This window comes from Mobula hypostoma, chromosome X2 (genome assembly GCF_963921235.1).
Source record: "Mobula hypostoma chromosome X2, sMobHyp1.1, whole genome shotgun sequence".
In the NCBI taxonomy this organism is placed as follows: Eukaryota; Metazoa; Chordata; class Chondrichthyes; order Myliobatiformes; family Myliobatidae; genus Mobula; species Mobula hypostoma.
The window spans coordinates 36,684,624-36,702,595 of NC_086129.1; the positions used below are offsets into that span (position 1 = coordinate 36,684,624).

A 17,972-nucleotide genomic window follows, 5' to 3' on the forward strand; every position below is an offset into this window, starting at 1 on the left:
GAAACCTAAGCAACACACACAAAATGCTGGAGGAACTCAGCAGGCCAGGCAGCCTCTATGGAAAATAGTACAGTAGGTATTTCGGGCCGAAACGTTGACTGTTCTCTTTTCCAGAGATGCTGCCTGGCCTGCTGAGTTCCTCCAGCATTTTGTGGGTGTTGTTCGAATTTCCAGCAGCTGCAGATCTTTTCTTGTTTGTAAAAAGAAACCTAAATGGGACTGGACTTAATCGAATTTCCATTGATGGTTCTGTAGAGTTGGGCATGAGCTCCGTGCTCGGGACAATGCCGTTCCGTTGATTGTTTCTCGCTGCTAAGGAAGTTAAATCATTGACGCCTCGAACTGCAGTGTTCTGAGGCGAAAGGTGCACAAAGTTATGATTATTGAAATAGACGCCACATTCAAATTTTTCATTTTGCTTCTAATTTACAAGTTGTCGGTTAAAAAAGAAAAACTTCAAAATCTTTACCTCCTATCCCCTAGCCTCAAATCCACAATAAAGTCAAAGGGTCTCGCCTCCTCTGCCAGCTGTAACCTAGGATAGGATCTGAGTGGCGATTCCACGGCAGACTATGCAACCTGTCACTCAGCAACTCCGAGACCTCTGAGCAGGAATGCAGCAGCGTCCCGTTCTGAAGTTTAAACAACTGAACATGAGAACTGCCAACCCCAGCAAACAAGATTTGACCCAATAAACCTCACTGTGACCAAATCTTTGCCACTCCACAATAAAAGTTCAACACCACTCTCTTCAATGGTTCCCACCCTTTCCTGTCTCTTGCCTAAAAACCTGTTTTATCTGTAATATTTTTCCGTTCCAAGAAAAGTTATCGACCTCAAATGTGAACTGTTTCTCTCTCGGTGAATGGGGCCCGAGGATTATTTTCAGCACTCTCTGTTTATATTTCACATTTCAAGCATTCGCAGTGTTGCTTAGTGTTCTCGTTTTAGGTGGTACGGTGTTAAATTTTAGTTACACCCTGGGATGTTTTACTATGTTATGGATGTTATAATAATGCAAATTACTATATCATTCTGCGGCAAATGTATTTCTGTTATACCAGAAACACAGTTTTTGCTGGATATATTTGCGGAGGCTCGTTCCAGTGGGTGGGGCTTGGCTGTTTTCCAATGCCTCGCCTCACTCCTGAGCCGCTGCCTCTCTCAATCTCTCATTCTTCTTCCTAAGCTCTAGGTGGAAACATGTCTTCAGCGGTCAAACCGGGGCGAGCATCAGTTAGCGGCAGCTTCTGCCTGACCCTGCTGACGTTCATCCTTCCAATCCCAGGTAAGAGATGCCGAGAGAGGGGCCAGCCCGCCTCAGGCTCCGCTGCGGGAGCGGAGAACCCTCCCTAGTTCCAGGTGTCTAATGATAGCGGATCCGCACTGTTTGTACATGGCACAGAAACGGGCTCAAACCATTGAGATCAGTAGAAAAAGAATTGCAAGAATTTGTGGAATTTTGTAAGGAAAATATTGGTAGTTTGCACAGAGTGAATTTTGTGCTTGATTTGTTTTGATATTTAGATTTGCAATGGTAAATGTTGATGGGAACCTGTAGTTCGAGCTTGCACTGATATAGGAGATGGGAATAGTCCTAGGAAAGGGGCTACTGTCCCGGGAGCGTTGCCTAAATCTCGGAACATCCAGCATCAAAATTCCTGCGGGATCGGCGCAGCAGACGGGTGCTGCAACTTCTCCGCACAGTACCGCGGTTTTTTAAAAATGCGGAATCCGAGGTGTGCGGCAACCCGCGTCTTCTGAGGAAGATCCCTGCCAGAAAAGTGGAGCCGTGAGTGGCGAGGCAGGGAACTCTACTGACCGAGATAAGAACTCTGGGGGTCCTCGAAAACGTGCTGGAGGCAAGGAAATGTGAGAAAGAGTCAAAGCTTTAAGATATCTAATGAAGAAAAACAGCAAACGGGCAGAAACCATTCTATTTCGGGAGTTTCTGGAGTCCGCAAAATGTTTTATAAAATTGCCGCCAGGCAGTATAATTGGAATATTCACCTGAGAAACTTTATATGTTTTACGTATAACTTCCACCAAGATTATTTAGGAATTATCCCGGTGCTAAATGTGTACATGTAAATTCAAAATGTTTAAAATCTATTAATAAATTCTCAAACATGTTTCACTCAACTCAGCTTGTGATAAAGTGGAGGAGACTGTGGATCAGATGCTCAGATAAATTATCTGTGGATGTAAAGCAGCCTAAGGAACCGAGTTTAAAAATCTATAGTATCTTTACTAATTGTTGTTGTTGTTTATACCTATCTTATTTCAGGACCTAGGCGTTGATTGTTTTCTTACAGACAGATCTCTGAGCTTTAGAGTTTAGGGAGTCTTAAATCTGCTGGTAGCCACTCCCTAGAGTAAGAATAGTTTTGTTAGATTATATGGGATTTCATACTGCTCAGTGATTAAACAAAAGTTTTATAGTCTATTAATTTCCCTTTCTATTAATGGTAAGGGTTCAACTAATTTGGGATTATGTACTGTAGAGTTAGTCTTTACCAGAATGCTGAATGTCATTCAGCCCCACCCCAGAACCTAAACTCTGTGGGCATTCATTAGCTCATACATGTTAGAGTAATGCATGCAGATTAAGACTGTTTTCCATCTCTCTGAGACTTTATTTTTAAACTTTACTAGCAATTCGCTCTTTCCTAATTTATTCTTCTGTAGTTAAGTTTGAATGCTACTTGTTCTAATATCCCCTCTACTAATTCTTGGGTTGGTTGTACTACTCGGTTCAGATATCATTTCCATTGTGTACTTAGTCCATGAAACTTTCTGATCTTAGTTCAAGAGACATTTCTTCATTTCTAAAATTATTACCAATGTACCCATTTTCAGTGCCAGAGTGCAACTAGTCATTTTTCTCCATTTTTGAATCAAAGCATTTTTCTGAACGGCATAACAATCTCTTCAGTCGTCTTGATGTGGTCCCAAAGTGGCCGTCTTTGATTCAGGCTTCAAACAATAGCTCCCCCCCCCCCGCCCCCAATTCAGTGAGGTGAGCCAGCCTGTTAGCCTCTAGCCTCTCCCCGGATGGTGATAAGCGTTGCTCGCTCTTTCCACCAGGGGTCACGTTTTAGGTTTCTGAGAACTGGACAACTACCTCACCCAGACCAATGCAGCATTGGCTCTGAGAATGATCCCAGTTTGTGCCAAATCAAGTACAGGATGGTACTTCTTATATAAGTCTCGTGCTTAACTGCTTAACCATTAGGCTATGCATGATTGTCCCTCCTTTAAACGCCTTCAGAGCAGAACAGGACAGGTCCTTTAGCCCACGATGTTGTGCCAAACTAATTAAAACAATAATTCCTAATTAATCTAATCCCTCTTCCCCCCCCCATTAATAATACCCTCATCCCCTGCCTTCTCTGTTTGCCTATCTGAAAGAGCTTTAAACATTTATGCTGTCTGCCTCCACCACCCCAGGCAGCGCATTCCAGACACCCACCACTCTCTATGTAAAAACACATCTTCTTTGAACTTTTTCCCCCTCACCTTTATTAGATGCCCTCTGGTATTAGACATCTCAGTCCTGGGAAAATAACACCGGCTGTCTATATGCCTCATATTGTAAACTTCTATCAGATCTCCTCTCAGCCTCGGCTGCTCTCGAAATCCACTTCAGCCTGTCAAACCTGTCCTCATAGCACATGTCCCCCAAACCAGGCAGCATCCTGGTAAAACTCCTCTGTTGCAGCAACCGCTTTGATGTAAACCAACATTTGGGACTGGACTGCCAAAGTAGGAAGCCCTCAGTGAACAAGCCCTGCTCAGAGCTTACACACGAATAAATGGTTTGAAAGCAGGTCAACGAGGCACAACCACGCAGACTGAGATAATTGGGCACAATGCTCATGTTTCTAGATCTGGGCACTGCTGACCAGACCAGCATTGACTGTCCATCCTAGCTCTCCTGAGAAAGTGGTGGGTGGGGCACAGCTGACATGATGAAGGTTGGAACTGTGAACCACATCAAGGACTAGTTTCTGTGCAAATTGTTGTAAACTGTTCAATACCTTTGACTGTAGATTTGTGTAGAGTACAGGAGAACAAGAAGAAGCAAAGAAGGAGAAAATGTAATTGTAATGAATCTCTGGGTAAGAGAAAATCAAGGTACAACAATTTGACAACAAAAGCATAACTGATATGAATACTAAATTACCACAGAAGGAGAATGTTGGAAAGTTTTGGATTATATAGTGTAGCTGACATGAACCACTGGGAAAATGCTCAAAATGCTACTTGTATCACTCCTATGACAATGTTCATTTGGAGGAAGCGATTAAAAATGGAAGTTTTCAGTTTGTAAGAAGATATATTTAGAAACAAAATATATTTTTAAAAAGCTTGAGGATATGGCTGTATCTTCACCCAATGAAAGAATGCTTTAAATTCTTATAAAGAAGCATACGTTGAAATTGTTTTCTAGATGTATGCTCAAAGTTATCAAAAGATTAGTACTTTTATCACTCAGCCAAGGGTTGCCAGCACTCAAGGTTTTGACGACTTTTGGTTCTAAGCCAGTTTTGAACACACCCAATTTCCATCCCCCTCCACTCCAGCATGACTACACAGCAACAGTCCGGGATTAGTCTGACTTCCCTGTGTATTCTGTTTTAGAATGGTGTTTAAAGCATATCTTCATGTCAGGCTGATTCAGACCTAGTCCAGTGGTTAAATAGTTGGAGTGACAATGACCTTCATCTTTACAAGGAGAGGAGTCCTGGCAGGCATATGGATCTGCAGAATGTGAGATGTATTTGTTACTGTTAAATAAATCTGCTTTCCAACTGCATTTTTTCTTGGGGCTGGATGTAGGAGAATGGGATAGGATTCCCATGAACTTTCTTTATCTCCAGGCTTCCAGCCATCTCTTTCCTAAGGCTCCTTGGGTGGTGTATTTCAGCCCTCTTCTCTTGCTACTGGTTCTACAGTTGTACCATCACTTTGCTCTTGCATTTTATGTTTCTGACTGCGCGCTCTTCCTAACTCTGGACATGAGTTCCACAATTATTTGACGATCAATCTGAATGTGAATCTTTTCTAACTGACTAATGGTTCATTTTAAATAGTGCAGGTATAGGAGTGTCCTTGCTGTTAAGGCTAACTTTGCCCGGTTCACACCTTGTGCTAATGACATATCCATGGTTTAGTTTCAAAAGGAGCTTGCAGATACACAGAAACTGATGTCACCTCTGACACCCTCTACATCTTCTGCATGGACACCTTGCTATCCCCGAATGTGGGATGAATGCTGTTGGTTGCCATTTGCGAGTATGTAAGCTCGATAGCAATTTATGCCAAAAAAACACTGCCACATGACTGAATTTATACCTTGCTGAATGCAAGTCTCACTTTTATTCATGGCCTTATCTTGTGTTACAATGAGGCCACCCTCAGGGTGGAAGAGCAATATCTTATATTCCGTCCGGTTAGCCTCTAACCTGCTGGCATGAATATTGATTTCTCCTACCAGTAAAAAAATTTTCCCCCCTCCTCCTCTCTTCTTCTGTTCCCCATTCTGGTCGTTTACCTCTTCTCACCTGCCAATCACTCCGCCGCCCCCCCCCCCGGGTTCTCTCCTCCCTCCCTTTCTCCTCTCCTATCAGATTCCTTCCTCTTCAGCCCTTTATCTCTCCCAACCCACGACTTCTCCTATTACCTTCCAGCCAGCCTCCTTCCCTTCCCCCACTTTTTACTTCTGGCATCTTCCCCCTTCCTTTCCAGTCCTGGTGAAGAGCTCAGCCCAAAACTCATGAGCCCTAACTCATATCAGTATACTTCGGCTCTGTTTTATCCCCCTGGTTCAGTCCCTCCCTACCTACACCTGTGACACCTCACATGCTCTTGATCTTTTCAAGGATTTCAGGTTTCCTGGCCCCCCATCATCTTATTTTCGCTACGGATGTCCAGTCCCTGTACATCTCCATCCCCCACCAGGAAGGCCTCAAAGCTCTCCGTTTCTTTCTGGACAACAGGCCCAACCAGTTCCCCTCCACCACCACTCTCTTCTGTCTAGCGGAACTTGTCCTCGCTCTAAATAATTTCTCCTTTGGCTCCTCCCACCTCCTTCAGACAAAAGGGGTAGCCATGGGCACTCGTATGGGTCCCAGCTATGCCTGCCTGTTTGTTGGCTACGTGGAATGGTCTATGTTCCAAGCCTACGCTGGTGATTGTCCCGCACTTTTCCTACGCTGCACTGACCGCTGCATTGGTGTTGCTTCTTGTGTGTCGAATTTGTCGATTTCATCCACTTTGCCTCCAATTCCACCCTGCCCTCAAATTCACCTCCTCCATTTCCATCACCTCCCTACCATTCCATGACTTCACTGTCTCTAACTCCAGAGACCACTTACCCACCAATATCTATTACAAACCCACGGACTCTCGCAGCTACCTGGACTATACCTCGTCCCACCCTGTTATGTGTAAAAATGCCATCCCCTACTCTCAATTCCTCTGTCTCCGCTGCATCTGCTCTCAGGATGAGGCTTTTCATTCTAGAATGAAGGAGATGTCCTCCTTTTTCAAAGAAAGGGGCTTCCCTTCCTCCACCATCAATGCTGCCCTCACCCACTTCTCTTCCATTTCACATACATTTGCTCTTACCCCATACTCATGCCACCCTACTAGGGAGGATTCTTCTTGTCCTCATCTACCACCCCACCAGCCTCCGTGACCAGCACATAATTCTCCGAAACTTCTGCCACCTCCAATGGAATCCCACCAGCAAACACATCTTTCTTACCCCCAACTCCCCCCCCACCCCACTTTCTGCTTTCCTATACGGCTCCCTTATCCATTCATCGCTCCCCACTGATCTCCCTCCTGGCACTTACCCTTGCAAGCGGAACAAGTGATACACCTGCCCCTACACCTCTTCCCTCACCACCATTCAGGGCCCCAAACAGTCCTTCCAGGTGAGGCAACACTTCACCTGTGAGTCTGAGTCTGTTGGGGTCATATACTGTGTTCAGTGCTCCCGGTGTGGCCTCTTGTATATCAGTGAGATCCAACGTAGATTGGGAGACTGTTTCGCCAAGCATCTATGCTCCGTCCGCCAGAACAAGCGGGGTCTCCCAGTGGCCACCATTTCAATTCCACTTCCCATTCCCATTCTGATATATCCATCCATTGTCTCCTCCACTGTCGTGATGAGGCCACACTTAAGTTGGAGGAACACCTTATATTCCGTTTGGGTAGCCTCCACTCCAACCTGATGACATGAACATCAATTTCTCAAACTTCCAGTCAGGTCTCTCACCACAACCCCCCCCCCCTTCACCATTTCCCATCCCCTTTTCCCACTCTCACCTTATCTCTTTGCCTACCCATCGCCTCCCTCTGGTGCTCCTCCCCCCTTTTTCTTTCTTCCATGTCCTTCTGTCTCTTTCATCAATCAACCTCCCAGCTTTTTACTTCATCCCTCTCCCTCCACCTGGCATTTCTCTCTCCCCTCCACCCACCTTTTAAATCTACTCCTCATCTTTTATCACCAGTCCTGCCAAAGGGTTTTGGCCCAAAATATCAACTATACTTTTTTCCATAGATGCTGCCTGACCTGCTGAGTTCCTCCAGCATTTTGTGTGTGTTACAAGTCTCATTAGTTATAGAATAAATGCAAACCAAATGAATTTGCATGATAGCACCAGAAATCAAGCCTGATTACTATTGTCAGTATTGTCATTCAGTACAAATCATTTACTGTTGGACTCCAGAAATTGAAATTATATGAATCTCAATACCTTTGGTGCTCAGTACAAGCTCATGATTATATTCATCTTTTAATCCCTTTGGGAAGCTGGTATGAAAATGTCCCTTCTCATTGAACGTATCTCTACCCATTTATCATCTTGGCAGTATGGATGGCAAAGCCACATACCTGTTTGGCAGAATTTTGACAGCATGTGTTGTTCACTGATATCTCCAACCTCTCACTCCAGCAGTGTGTAGTACCCACCTGCTTCTTGGTCTTCAGTCGTACCGGTGCCCAAGAAAAACTTAGTAACCTGCCACAACGACTATCGCCCAGTGACACTTACATCCACGGTGATGAAGTGTTTTGAAAGGCTGGTGTTGAAATGTATCAGCTCCTGCCTGAGAAACGACTTGGATCCGCTCCAATTTGCCTACCAGAGCAACAGGTCCACAGCTGATGCCATCTCATTGGCTCTTCTGGACTGCAAAGACGCGTATATCACGATGCTCTTTATCGATTACAAGTCAACACTTAACACCATCATCCCCTCAAAGCTAGTCAGCAAACTCCACGACCTGGGCCTCAATACCTCCTTGTGCAATTGGATCCTGGATTTCCCCACTTGTGGACCCCAATCAGTTCAGATTGGCAAAACCATCTCCTCCACAATCTCCATCAGCACAGGTGACCACAAAGCTGTGTGCTTAGCCCCCTGCTCTACTCACTTTACATCTATGACTGTGTGGCTAAGTACAGCTCCAACACCATATACAAGTTTGCTGATGACACCACTGTCATCAAAGGGGTTGATGAATCAGCGCAGGAGGGAGATTGGAAATTTGGCTGAGTGGTGTAATAACAACAAATTCTCACTCAGTGTTAGCAAGACCAAGGAACTGATTGTAGACTTCAGGAGAGGGAAACCAGAGGTCCATGAACCAGTCCTCATCGAAGGATCAGAGGTGGAGAGGGTCAGTAACTTTAAATTCCTGGGTGTTACTATCTCAGAGGACCTGTCCTGGACCCAGCATATAAAGCACCTGTACTTCCTTAGGAGTCTCTGGTGATTCAGCATGGCATCAAAAACTTTGACAAGCTTCTCTCGATGTGTAGTGGAGAATGTATTGATTGGCCATGTCACAGCCTGGTATGGAAACACCAATGTCTTTGAATGGCAAATCCTACAAATGGTAGCAGATTCGGCCCAGTACTTTACAAGTAAAGCCCTCTCAACCATTGAGTACATCTACATGAAACACTGTCATAGGAAAGCTGCATTCATCATCAGAGATCCCCACCACCCATGTCATGCTCTGTTTTTGCTGCTGCCATCAGGTAGCAGGTACAAGAGCCTCAGGACTCGTACCACCTGGTTCTAGAACAGTGACTACCCCTGAAGCATCAATATTCTTGAACAAAAGGGGATAATTACACTCATTTGTTGAGATGTTCTCTCAACCAATAATCTCACTTTAAGGACTTCCTTATCTTATTATTTCAAGTTCTCATTATTCATTGCTATTTATTTATATTTGCATTTGCACAGTTCGTTGTCTTCTGCACTCTGGTTGATCTTTCATTGATCCTGTTATCAATACTATTCTATAGATTTGCTGAGTCTGCCCACAGGAAGATAAATCTCAGGGTTGTATATGGTGACATGTATGTACTTTGAAAATAAAGTTTACTTTGAACTTTGAACTTCTAGTCATTGGACCATGACCCTAGATGAATGGCAAGAATATTTATACACTAATGCATCTTAGCAATTGAATGTGTTAGTTTAAATGTATGTTACATGATATGTTTTTAGCCTCAAGAACTAAAGTATTCTCCATTTTACCTGGCAAAATTCCATGTAACACCCACCATTGTAAATTGCTACTGGATCAGTGCCTACGAAGAACTGGGTGGAGAATGTCTCAGGCTAAATCCATACAGAGCCATGAGCGACATGTTCATTGCATCTGTCTGGGCAAGACGGAAGGCCAGGTGCTGGAGGTGAAAGAGTATTTCACTCTTTAATCTCCCTTGAAATCTATTTTCAAAGAAAAGTCTAAATAAAGCACATTGCAAACTCTTGGAGCAAGTGTGGATAATCCTTATGTTACATTTTGCATGTATACAGAGTCATTTCTGGAGTCATAGAAAGTTTTCAAGCAAACCTTTGATGTCAGTTACATAGAACAAATGCAGTGCAGTACAGGCACTGGCTGTTCACTCTATCCGTGCCTCGTCTCTTATACACCTCTATCAAGTCACTTCTCATCCTCCTTTGTTCCAAAGAGAAAAGCCCTAACTTGCTCAACCTGTCCTCATAAAACATGCCCTCTTAATCCATGCAGCATCCTGGTAAATCTGCTGTGCACACTCTCTAAAGCTTCCAGATCCTCCGTATAATGAGGAGATCAGAACTGAACACAACACTCCAAGCGTGATCTAACCAGAGTTTTAAAGAGCAGCAACATTACCTCATGGCTCTTGAACTCAGTCCTCCAACTAATTACAGCCAATACACATAAACTTTCTTAACTACACTCTCAACTTCCAACTTCGAGGAATCTATGGATGTGGATCTCAAGATCCCTATGTTCCTCTGCACTGCTAAGAATCCTGTCATTAACTTGTACTCTGCCTTCAAATTCGACCTTCCAAAATGTATCATTTCACACTTTTCTGGAGTAAACACCAACTACCACTTCTTAGCCCAGTTCTGCATCCTATCAATGTCCCGTTGTAACCTACAACAACCCTCTACACGATCCACAACACCATCAACCTTTGTGTCATCTGAAAACTTACTAACCCACCCTTCCTCTTCCTCATTTATACAAAGAGCAGAGGTCCCAGAACTGATCCCTGAGGAACACCACTAGTCACTGATCTCCAGGCAGAATACTCTCCATTTACTATCACCTTCTGCCTTCTACCTTCTGCCTTCTGTGGATAAGCCAACTCTGAATCCATATAGTGAGCTTTCCCTGGATCCCATGCCTCCTGTCTTTTTGAATGCCTTACTAAATCCATGGACACCACATCTGCTGCTCTACCTTCATCAATTTGTTTTGTCATTTCCTTGAAGATTTCAATCAGGTTCATGTGGCATAGCCTGTCCCAAAGGTCAAGCCATGCTGATTATCCCTAATCAGACTATGCTTCTCCAAATATTTGCATATCCTGTCTCTAAGAATCCTCTTCAATAGTTTGTGCACTACCAATTTAAGACTCACTAGCCTATAATTCCCAAGATTATCACCGTTACCTTTCTTCAGCAAAGGAATAGCATTTGCCACCTCCGATCTTCAGATACTCCTGTGGCCAGTAAGGATGAAAAATCAGTACAGCAATCTGTTCCTTTGGTTCCCATAGTAACCTGGGACAAATTATGTGACCGCCCTCCAGCCGAACAATCGGATGGATACCAAATGCCACGGTAGCGTAGCGGTTAGCTCAGGGTGTCAGAATTCAAAGTTGAATCCTAGCGTCCTCTGTAAGGAGTCTCTGCACAGTGGAATGCATAGGCTTTCTCCGGGTGCTCCGGTTTCCTTCAACAGTCTAAAGACTTAACAGGTAGGCTGATTATTCATTGTAAATTGTCCCATGATTAGGTTTGGGTTTAATCAGAGTTGTCACGGGTTGCTGGGTGATGCAGTTCAAAGGGCTGAAAGGGCCTTTTCCACACTGTATCTCTAAATAAATAATTATTCCATTGGGCCCTGAGGACTTATCTATCCTAATGTTTCAGTACATTCTCACTTTTAACGCCGACATGTCTCGGCATATTAGTCCGTTCTATGCAGTCCTCACATTCATTAAATCACTCTCACTGGTGAATACTGAAGCAAAGTGCTCATTAAGGACATGCCCTACTTCCTCTGACTCCAGGTACATGTGTCCTCCTTTATCCCTGATCAGTCCTACCCTCACTCTAGTCATCCTTCTGTTCTTCACAAACGTGCAAAATGCCTTGGAGTTTTCATTAAATCTACTTGCCAATGTCTTCTCATGTCACCTTCTCGCTCTCATAGGCCCCTTTTTAAGCTCCTTCCTGGCTACCTTGTAACTGTCAAGAGTCCTGTTTAATCCTTGCTTCCTAAATCTTAAGTATGCTTCCTCCTCCCTCTTGACTATGCTTAAGTATGCTTCCTTCTCCCCTTTGTCACTTCACCCTACCATCCTTTCCCTGCCTCAACAGGAAAAGCCTATCCAGAACTTCATGCAAGTGCTCCCTGAACTACCTCCTTATTTCTGTTGCACATATCCCTGAGTACATCTGTTCCCAGTATATTCTTCCAAGTTCTTGCCTAATCAAATCATAATATGCCCTCCCCCAATGAAGTACTTTCCCATACTGTCTGCTCCTGCTCCTATCCCTATCCCAGGCTACAGTAAAGGTCAGGAAGTTGTGATCACTGTCTCTAAAACGCTATCCCACTGAAAGATCTGTCACTTGACCTGGTCCATTGCCAAGCGCCAGATACAGTATGGCCTCTCTTATTGTCGAATCCTTCCTGGATGCACCTAACAACTTTTGCCCCATCCAAACTTTGCACCAAGGAGGTGCACTCAACATTAGGGAAGTTGAAGTTCCCCCATGACAACAACCCTGCTATTTTTTTTTGCACCTTGCAACATCTGTCTCCCAATTTACTTTTCAGTGTCTCTGTTACTATTGTGGGACTATAGAACACTACCAATGGAGTGGTTGCTCCTTTCCCGTTTCTGACTTCCACCCATGCTGACTCAGTTGACAAGCCCTCCATGACATCCTCCCTTTCTGCAGATGTGACAGTATCCCTGATTAGCAACGTCAATCCCCCACCACTTCTACCTCCCTCCCTGTCCCCTTGAAACGCCTAATCCCCAGAGCATCCAGCAGCCATTCCTGCCCTTGTGACAGCTAAATCTCTATAATGGCCACAACATTGCAGTTCCATGTACGGATCCATGTTCTTAAGTTCATCACCCTTGTTCCTAATACTTCTCGCATTAAAGTAGACACATTAAAGTGACTTGTAAACTCAGTCAGCTCCATCATGGACACTAGCCTCTAGAGTATCCGGGACATCTTCAAGGACCGATGCCTCAAAAAGGTGGCATTCATCATTAAGGACCCCCATCACTCAGGGCGTGCCCTCCTCTCATTGTTACCATCAGGAAGGAGGTACAGAAGCCTCCTGCACAAACCCTCTACCATCTGATTTCTAAATGGACATTGAACCCATGATCATTACCTCACTACTTCTTTACACAACTTATGTAATTTAATTATTTTATATATATATGCTTATGGTAATTCACATTTTTTTCTCTATTATGTACTGCTGTCACAGCAACAACAAATTTCACGACATATGCCTGTGATATTAAATGTAATTTTGATTCTGATTCTGATATTTCAAGCCATCCAACTGGCTGCACTTATGTCCTACTTGTGCTGAAAATGACAAACAAACTCAAATTATATTTCCATTATTTTTAATCCATTTTATTAAAAGTAATTTGTAGTTTTGAGCAAACTCTTATCTGCTGTATTCCCATCATTGCCATGACATGTCCCTGAGTTGCTTTCCATAATAAAAAAAAGAAACTGGGAGCCAGTTCTGAGAAATACTCTCAGTACAGAATAAGTTTTTTTGAATGTTGATACCCATTTGTTCTATTCTTGCATTTTCATTTAATCCCAATATAAGTAGAAATTGACCATGAACAGAAATATTGTAACACAAGGCAAATGCCAGTGGAAACTAAATTTGGTGGCCATTCATGCCTACTTTTGCATTCTTTGCCACACCTTTCTCCTTTCCTTTGCATCACTGCAAGGCACGTGTTACGTTATAGTGAGCATGTCTTATGGGGACAGGTTGAGCGAGCTACTGCCTTTCTCTTTGGAGCGGAAGGAAGATGAGAGATGTCTAGATAGAGGTGTACAAGATGATAAGAGAGATCGAGTGGATAGCCAGAGACGACTTTGTAGGCTAATAAGAGGGGTATCATTTTAATATGTTTGGAGGAATGTATGGGAGCGTAGCAGAAGTAAATTTTTGCATTGAGTGGAGGCTGTATGAAATGCTGTGCCGGGAGTGGTGGTAGAGGCAGACATATTAGCCATGTTTAGGCACATGAATGATAGGAAAATGGAGGGCCATGTAGGAGGGAAGGGTTAGATTGATCTTAGAGTAGGTTAAAAGTTCAGCACAACATTGTGGACTGAAGGGCCTATACTGTGCTGTAATGTTTCATGTAATAATTATTACGGGCAGTGCCAAGCTCCAATGAAAATTGTCCATGAACCATATCAAAATCAGGTGGAAGTTTGGCATCCTGTGTCCTTGTGGATATTGTACCTTTGGTTAGGCTGGTGTAAATATTACTGAAGTCACAGTGTTGCTGAAACTCTTCTTAAAAACTCATTATGTCAAAGCGCAAACGTTTCTTGACCTGCTATGGAGAAGTTGTTGGGTTTTGGATCTGACAGTATCCAACAAGATTGTAAAGATGCTTGAGGGACTGAGTAAAGTATTGGCTTTTGGCCATTCTCTTTGACAACAAAGGCATACCAAAAATGTCTATCGCCCTGCCAGAATGGTTGCTGCTTTTGTGTTATGATTTGGCTATGATGGAGACTAACATAAATCACAATGTGTTTTGATTGTTCAGTCCCTCTCTCATAGTTCATCATTTTTAAAATGCTGCTATTATCTTTTGTTATAGTATAGAAACCAAAATTGAGGAACTAACATATTTGGCATTGGCTGTTAAAGGATGAGTCTGACTTTAAGCTCAGTTCCTTGGTGAAGAATTAAATCATATGATTAACTTTTACCCGAGTTGCAGCAATAATCTGTAATTGCTTGCTCTACTTGTTTGGAGCATAGATCTATGCTGAGTTCCAATTATTTATTTTCTCCCTCATTTTCTGCACAAAGAACCAAAAACACACTTATGATTTCAAGCTACTGTTATTTCAAACCAGGTCCTTACAACATGCTTTTCATCCAGATATAAACCACAGTTTTGATTTACCATTTTGTAATTTGTGTATCCATAACCAAGATCCTATGCGTCTCTAATACAACATTATTCTTACAATCCAAGATACATGTGACCTCTTTCTTCTTCCTACCAAAATACACATGGTGACAATCAAGTCAAGTCAAGTCAAGTTTATTGTCATTTCGACCATAAACTGCTGGTACAGTACACAGTAAAAACGAAACAATGTTCCTCCAGGACCCTGGTGCTACATGAAACAACACAAAACTACACTAGACTATGTGAGACAGCACAAGGCTACACTAGACTATGTAAAACAACATAAAAACTGCACTAGACTACAGACCTGAACAGGACTACATAAAGTGCACAAAACAGTGCAGGGCAGTACAATAAATAATAAACAAGACAATAGGCACAGTAGAGGACAAACTACAATATAATAATAAATGATGTAGATGTCAGTCTAGACTCTTGAGTATTGAGGAGTCTGATGGCTTGGGGGAAGAAACTGTTATATAGTCTGGTCGTGAGAGCCCAAATGCTTCGGTACCTTTTGCCAGATGGCAGGAGGGAGAAGAGTTTGTGTGAGGGGTGCGTGGGGTCCTTTACAATACTGATAGCTTTGCGGGTGCAGTGTGTGGTGTAAATGTCTGTAATGGCGGGAAGAGAGACCCTGATGATCTTCTCAGCTGACCTCACTATCCGCTGCACGGTCGTGTGATCCGAGATGGTGCGATTTCCGAACCAGGCAGTGATGCAGCTGCTCAGGATGCTCTCGATACAACCTCTGTGGAATGTGGTGAGGATGGGGGGTGGGAGATGGACTTTTCTCAGCCTTCGCAGAAAGTAGAGACGCTGCTGGGCTTTCTTTGCTATGGAGCTGGTGTTGAGGGACCAGGTGAGATTCTCCAGGTGAACACCAAGAAATTTGGTGCTCTTGAACATCTCAACGGAGGAGCCGTCAATGTTCAAGCTATAATTAGGCCTAAAATTTATTTTTAAAAACACAGAAATGAATTACCAGTAGCAATGTTACAAATTATTTTAAAGATCACATCTAACTTGTCATGTTGTGAGTTTGAGGGAGTCCTAGTTCAAAGAGCATGTGTCACACTTCACAACAACATTGTGTCATCTGGGTCTCTGTTTCTTAAAAGGATAAAGTTTGAAAATGGGTTATAAGTTGGCTGGGTACATTGAGGAAGTGACATGATTTGGCAAGGGAAACAGAAATAGGAATAGACCATTCAGTGAGTTTATGGCAGAACCAAATTGCCTTCAATGTCCTGCTCTCCCCCTATATTACATAAATCCTTTGTAGTTCACGTACTGTACAGATGATCCAGCAGAATTTGATGGTTGTGGCAGATGAAATATATTTCTGGGAAATACAGAATGTTGTATTCTGGTTGGAAGAGGAAGAAGTAGCACTATAGAGGACACAATTCTGAAAAGTGTAAAAGAAAAAAAGAGATCAGTGCATATTTGTTGAAAGTGGCAGGTTTCAAAAGTAGTTTAAAAATTACTTCAGGGATCCTGGGCCTTATAAATGGAGCTGCCTGATGTCACCATTTTGTGATCCAAGGATCAGCGTCACAGTCTCCAGAGTTCTTTGTTCCTTCAGAGCAGAACACTCAGTGTCCACTCAGTTATTGTTTGTGCCTTTGTCTTGTTGTGCTTCTCAACTCTCTGGATTAAATTCCGTTTCCAATTTTTCAGTTCCCTTATCAGCATCAACCACATAGGTCCTATTTTTTAATGTTTATATCCTCTGTAAGCTCTTTTATTGTGCCCTACATTATTTAAGATTAAATTGTTAGTATTTACCATAGAAAGCAAGAGATGAACTCTGAGACCCCAATTGTAGCTTTCTAGTTAGTTACACTTCTATAAGGAAAAAGGCTAGTTTTTCAAATGTAGGACAACATCTTTTGTTATTGTTTAGGTGAAAAAGTCCTTGCCCAAATATTTTGATGTATTGAAAATATCCTTTGTATCCTAGTGAACAAAATCAGATCGTGTTCAGGAGTTCATGTTGACAGAGATTTGAAATGTGCTACGGGGAGAGAGACAGCACATGGACTACATACAGATTTGGTTTCCATGTTAAAGGAAGGATATACTAGGAAGGCAGTGAAGCTTCATTAGAGCGATTCCTGGGATTAAGGGCTTGACATATGAAGGAAGGTTGAACAGGTTATGTCAATGCTCATTGGAATATAGAAGGATGGGATGGCATTCTTCTGGTTGATTGGGTGGCTACTGAAAGAATAGCCTCTGGTTAATAATTATTCAGGGAGTAGATAGAATATAAAGAATAAACTTAGTGGGGTTATCTGGACCCAGTGGGGCAGAGTTTCAAAATACGGAGCTGCACATTTAAAAAGGTAATGAGTAGGAATTCTCTGGAATTCTTTACCCTAGAGACCTGTGGCAGGTGAGTTATGGGATATATTTAAGACTGTGGTGGATGAGTATTTAAACTAGAAGGGAATAGGAGCCAATGGCAAGAGACTAGGCAGGCGATGTTGTGGCCATGCTGGATCAGCCATGATCTAGTAGAGCAGGTTAGAAAGATCAAATGCCTATCTCTGGTCCTATTTTTTAATGCTTTTATTTAGAGCTGGTATCAGAAGGGATTTATTTACACAAAGAATAATTTAAAGCACATTTCAAATGAAAAAATACACAAGAGATGGTGCCATGCGATGGATGTGCTGTAATTTTTTTTGTATTGCAAGGTTGAGTATGGTGCTTTGCTGTTTTTAATGCACAGTGCCTATAAAAAGTATTCACCCCTCCCTTGGAAGTTTTCATGTTTTATTGCTTTACAGCATTGAATCACAGCGGATTTAATTTAGCTTTTTTGACACCGATCAACAGAAAAGACTCTTACATGTCAAAGTGAAAACAAATTTCTACAAATTGGTCTAAATTTATTACAATTATTAAACACAAAATGTCAGATTGCATGGGGATCGTGAGTGAACAGCCCTTTTCAAGTCCAGCCACAAATTCTCAATTGGATTGAGGTCTGGACTCTGACTTGGCCACTCCAAGACATTAACTTTGTTGTTTTTAAGCCATTCCTGTGTAGCTTTGGCTTTATGCTTGGGGTCAAGGATAATCTTCTCCCAAGTCACAGTTCTCTTGCAGACTGTACCAGGTTTTGTTCCAGGATTTCCCTGCATTTTGCTGCATTCATTTTATCCTCTGCCTTCACAAGCCTTCCAGGGCCTGCTACAGTGAA

At 42.8% G+C, this 17,972-nt stretch overlaps 1 protein-coding gene across 3 annotated transcripts in view; it reads left to right on the forward strand.

Moving 5' to 3' along the window:
- The first annotated feature begins 1,142 nt into the window (after positions 1-1,142).
- The window catches only part of mcamb (melanoma cell adhesion molecule b), a 133,246-nt gene continuing 116,416 nt past the window's right edge, over positions 1,143-17,972 (forward strand). For 2 of the 3 annotated variants that reach the window (XM_063038205.1, XM_063038203.1), the window contains exon 1: positions 1,143-1,288. In XM_063038205.1, coding sequence (XP_062894275.1) covers positions 1,204-1,288 — 85 coding nt within the window. In that variant the 5' untranslated portion in view covers positions 1,143-1,203. The remainder of the gene's footprint in view (positions 1,289-17,972) is intronic. The other variant, XM_063038206.1, reaches the window with a different exon arrangement.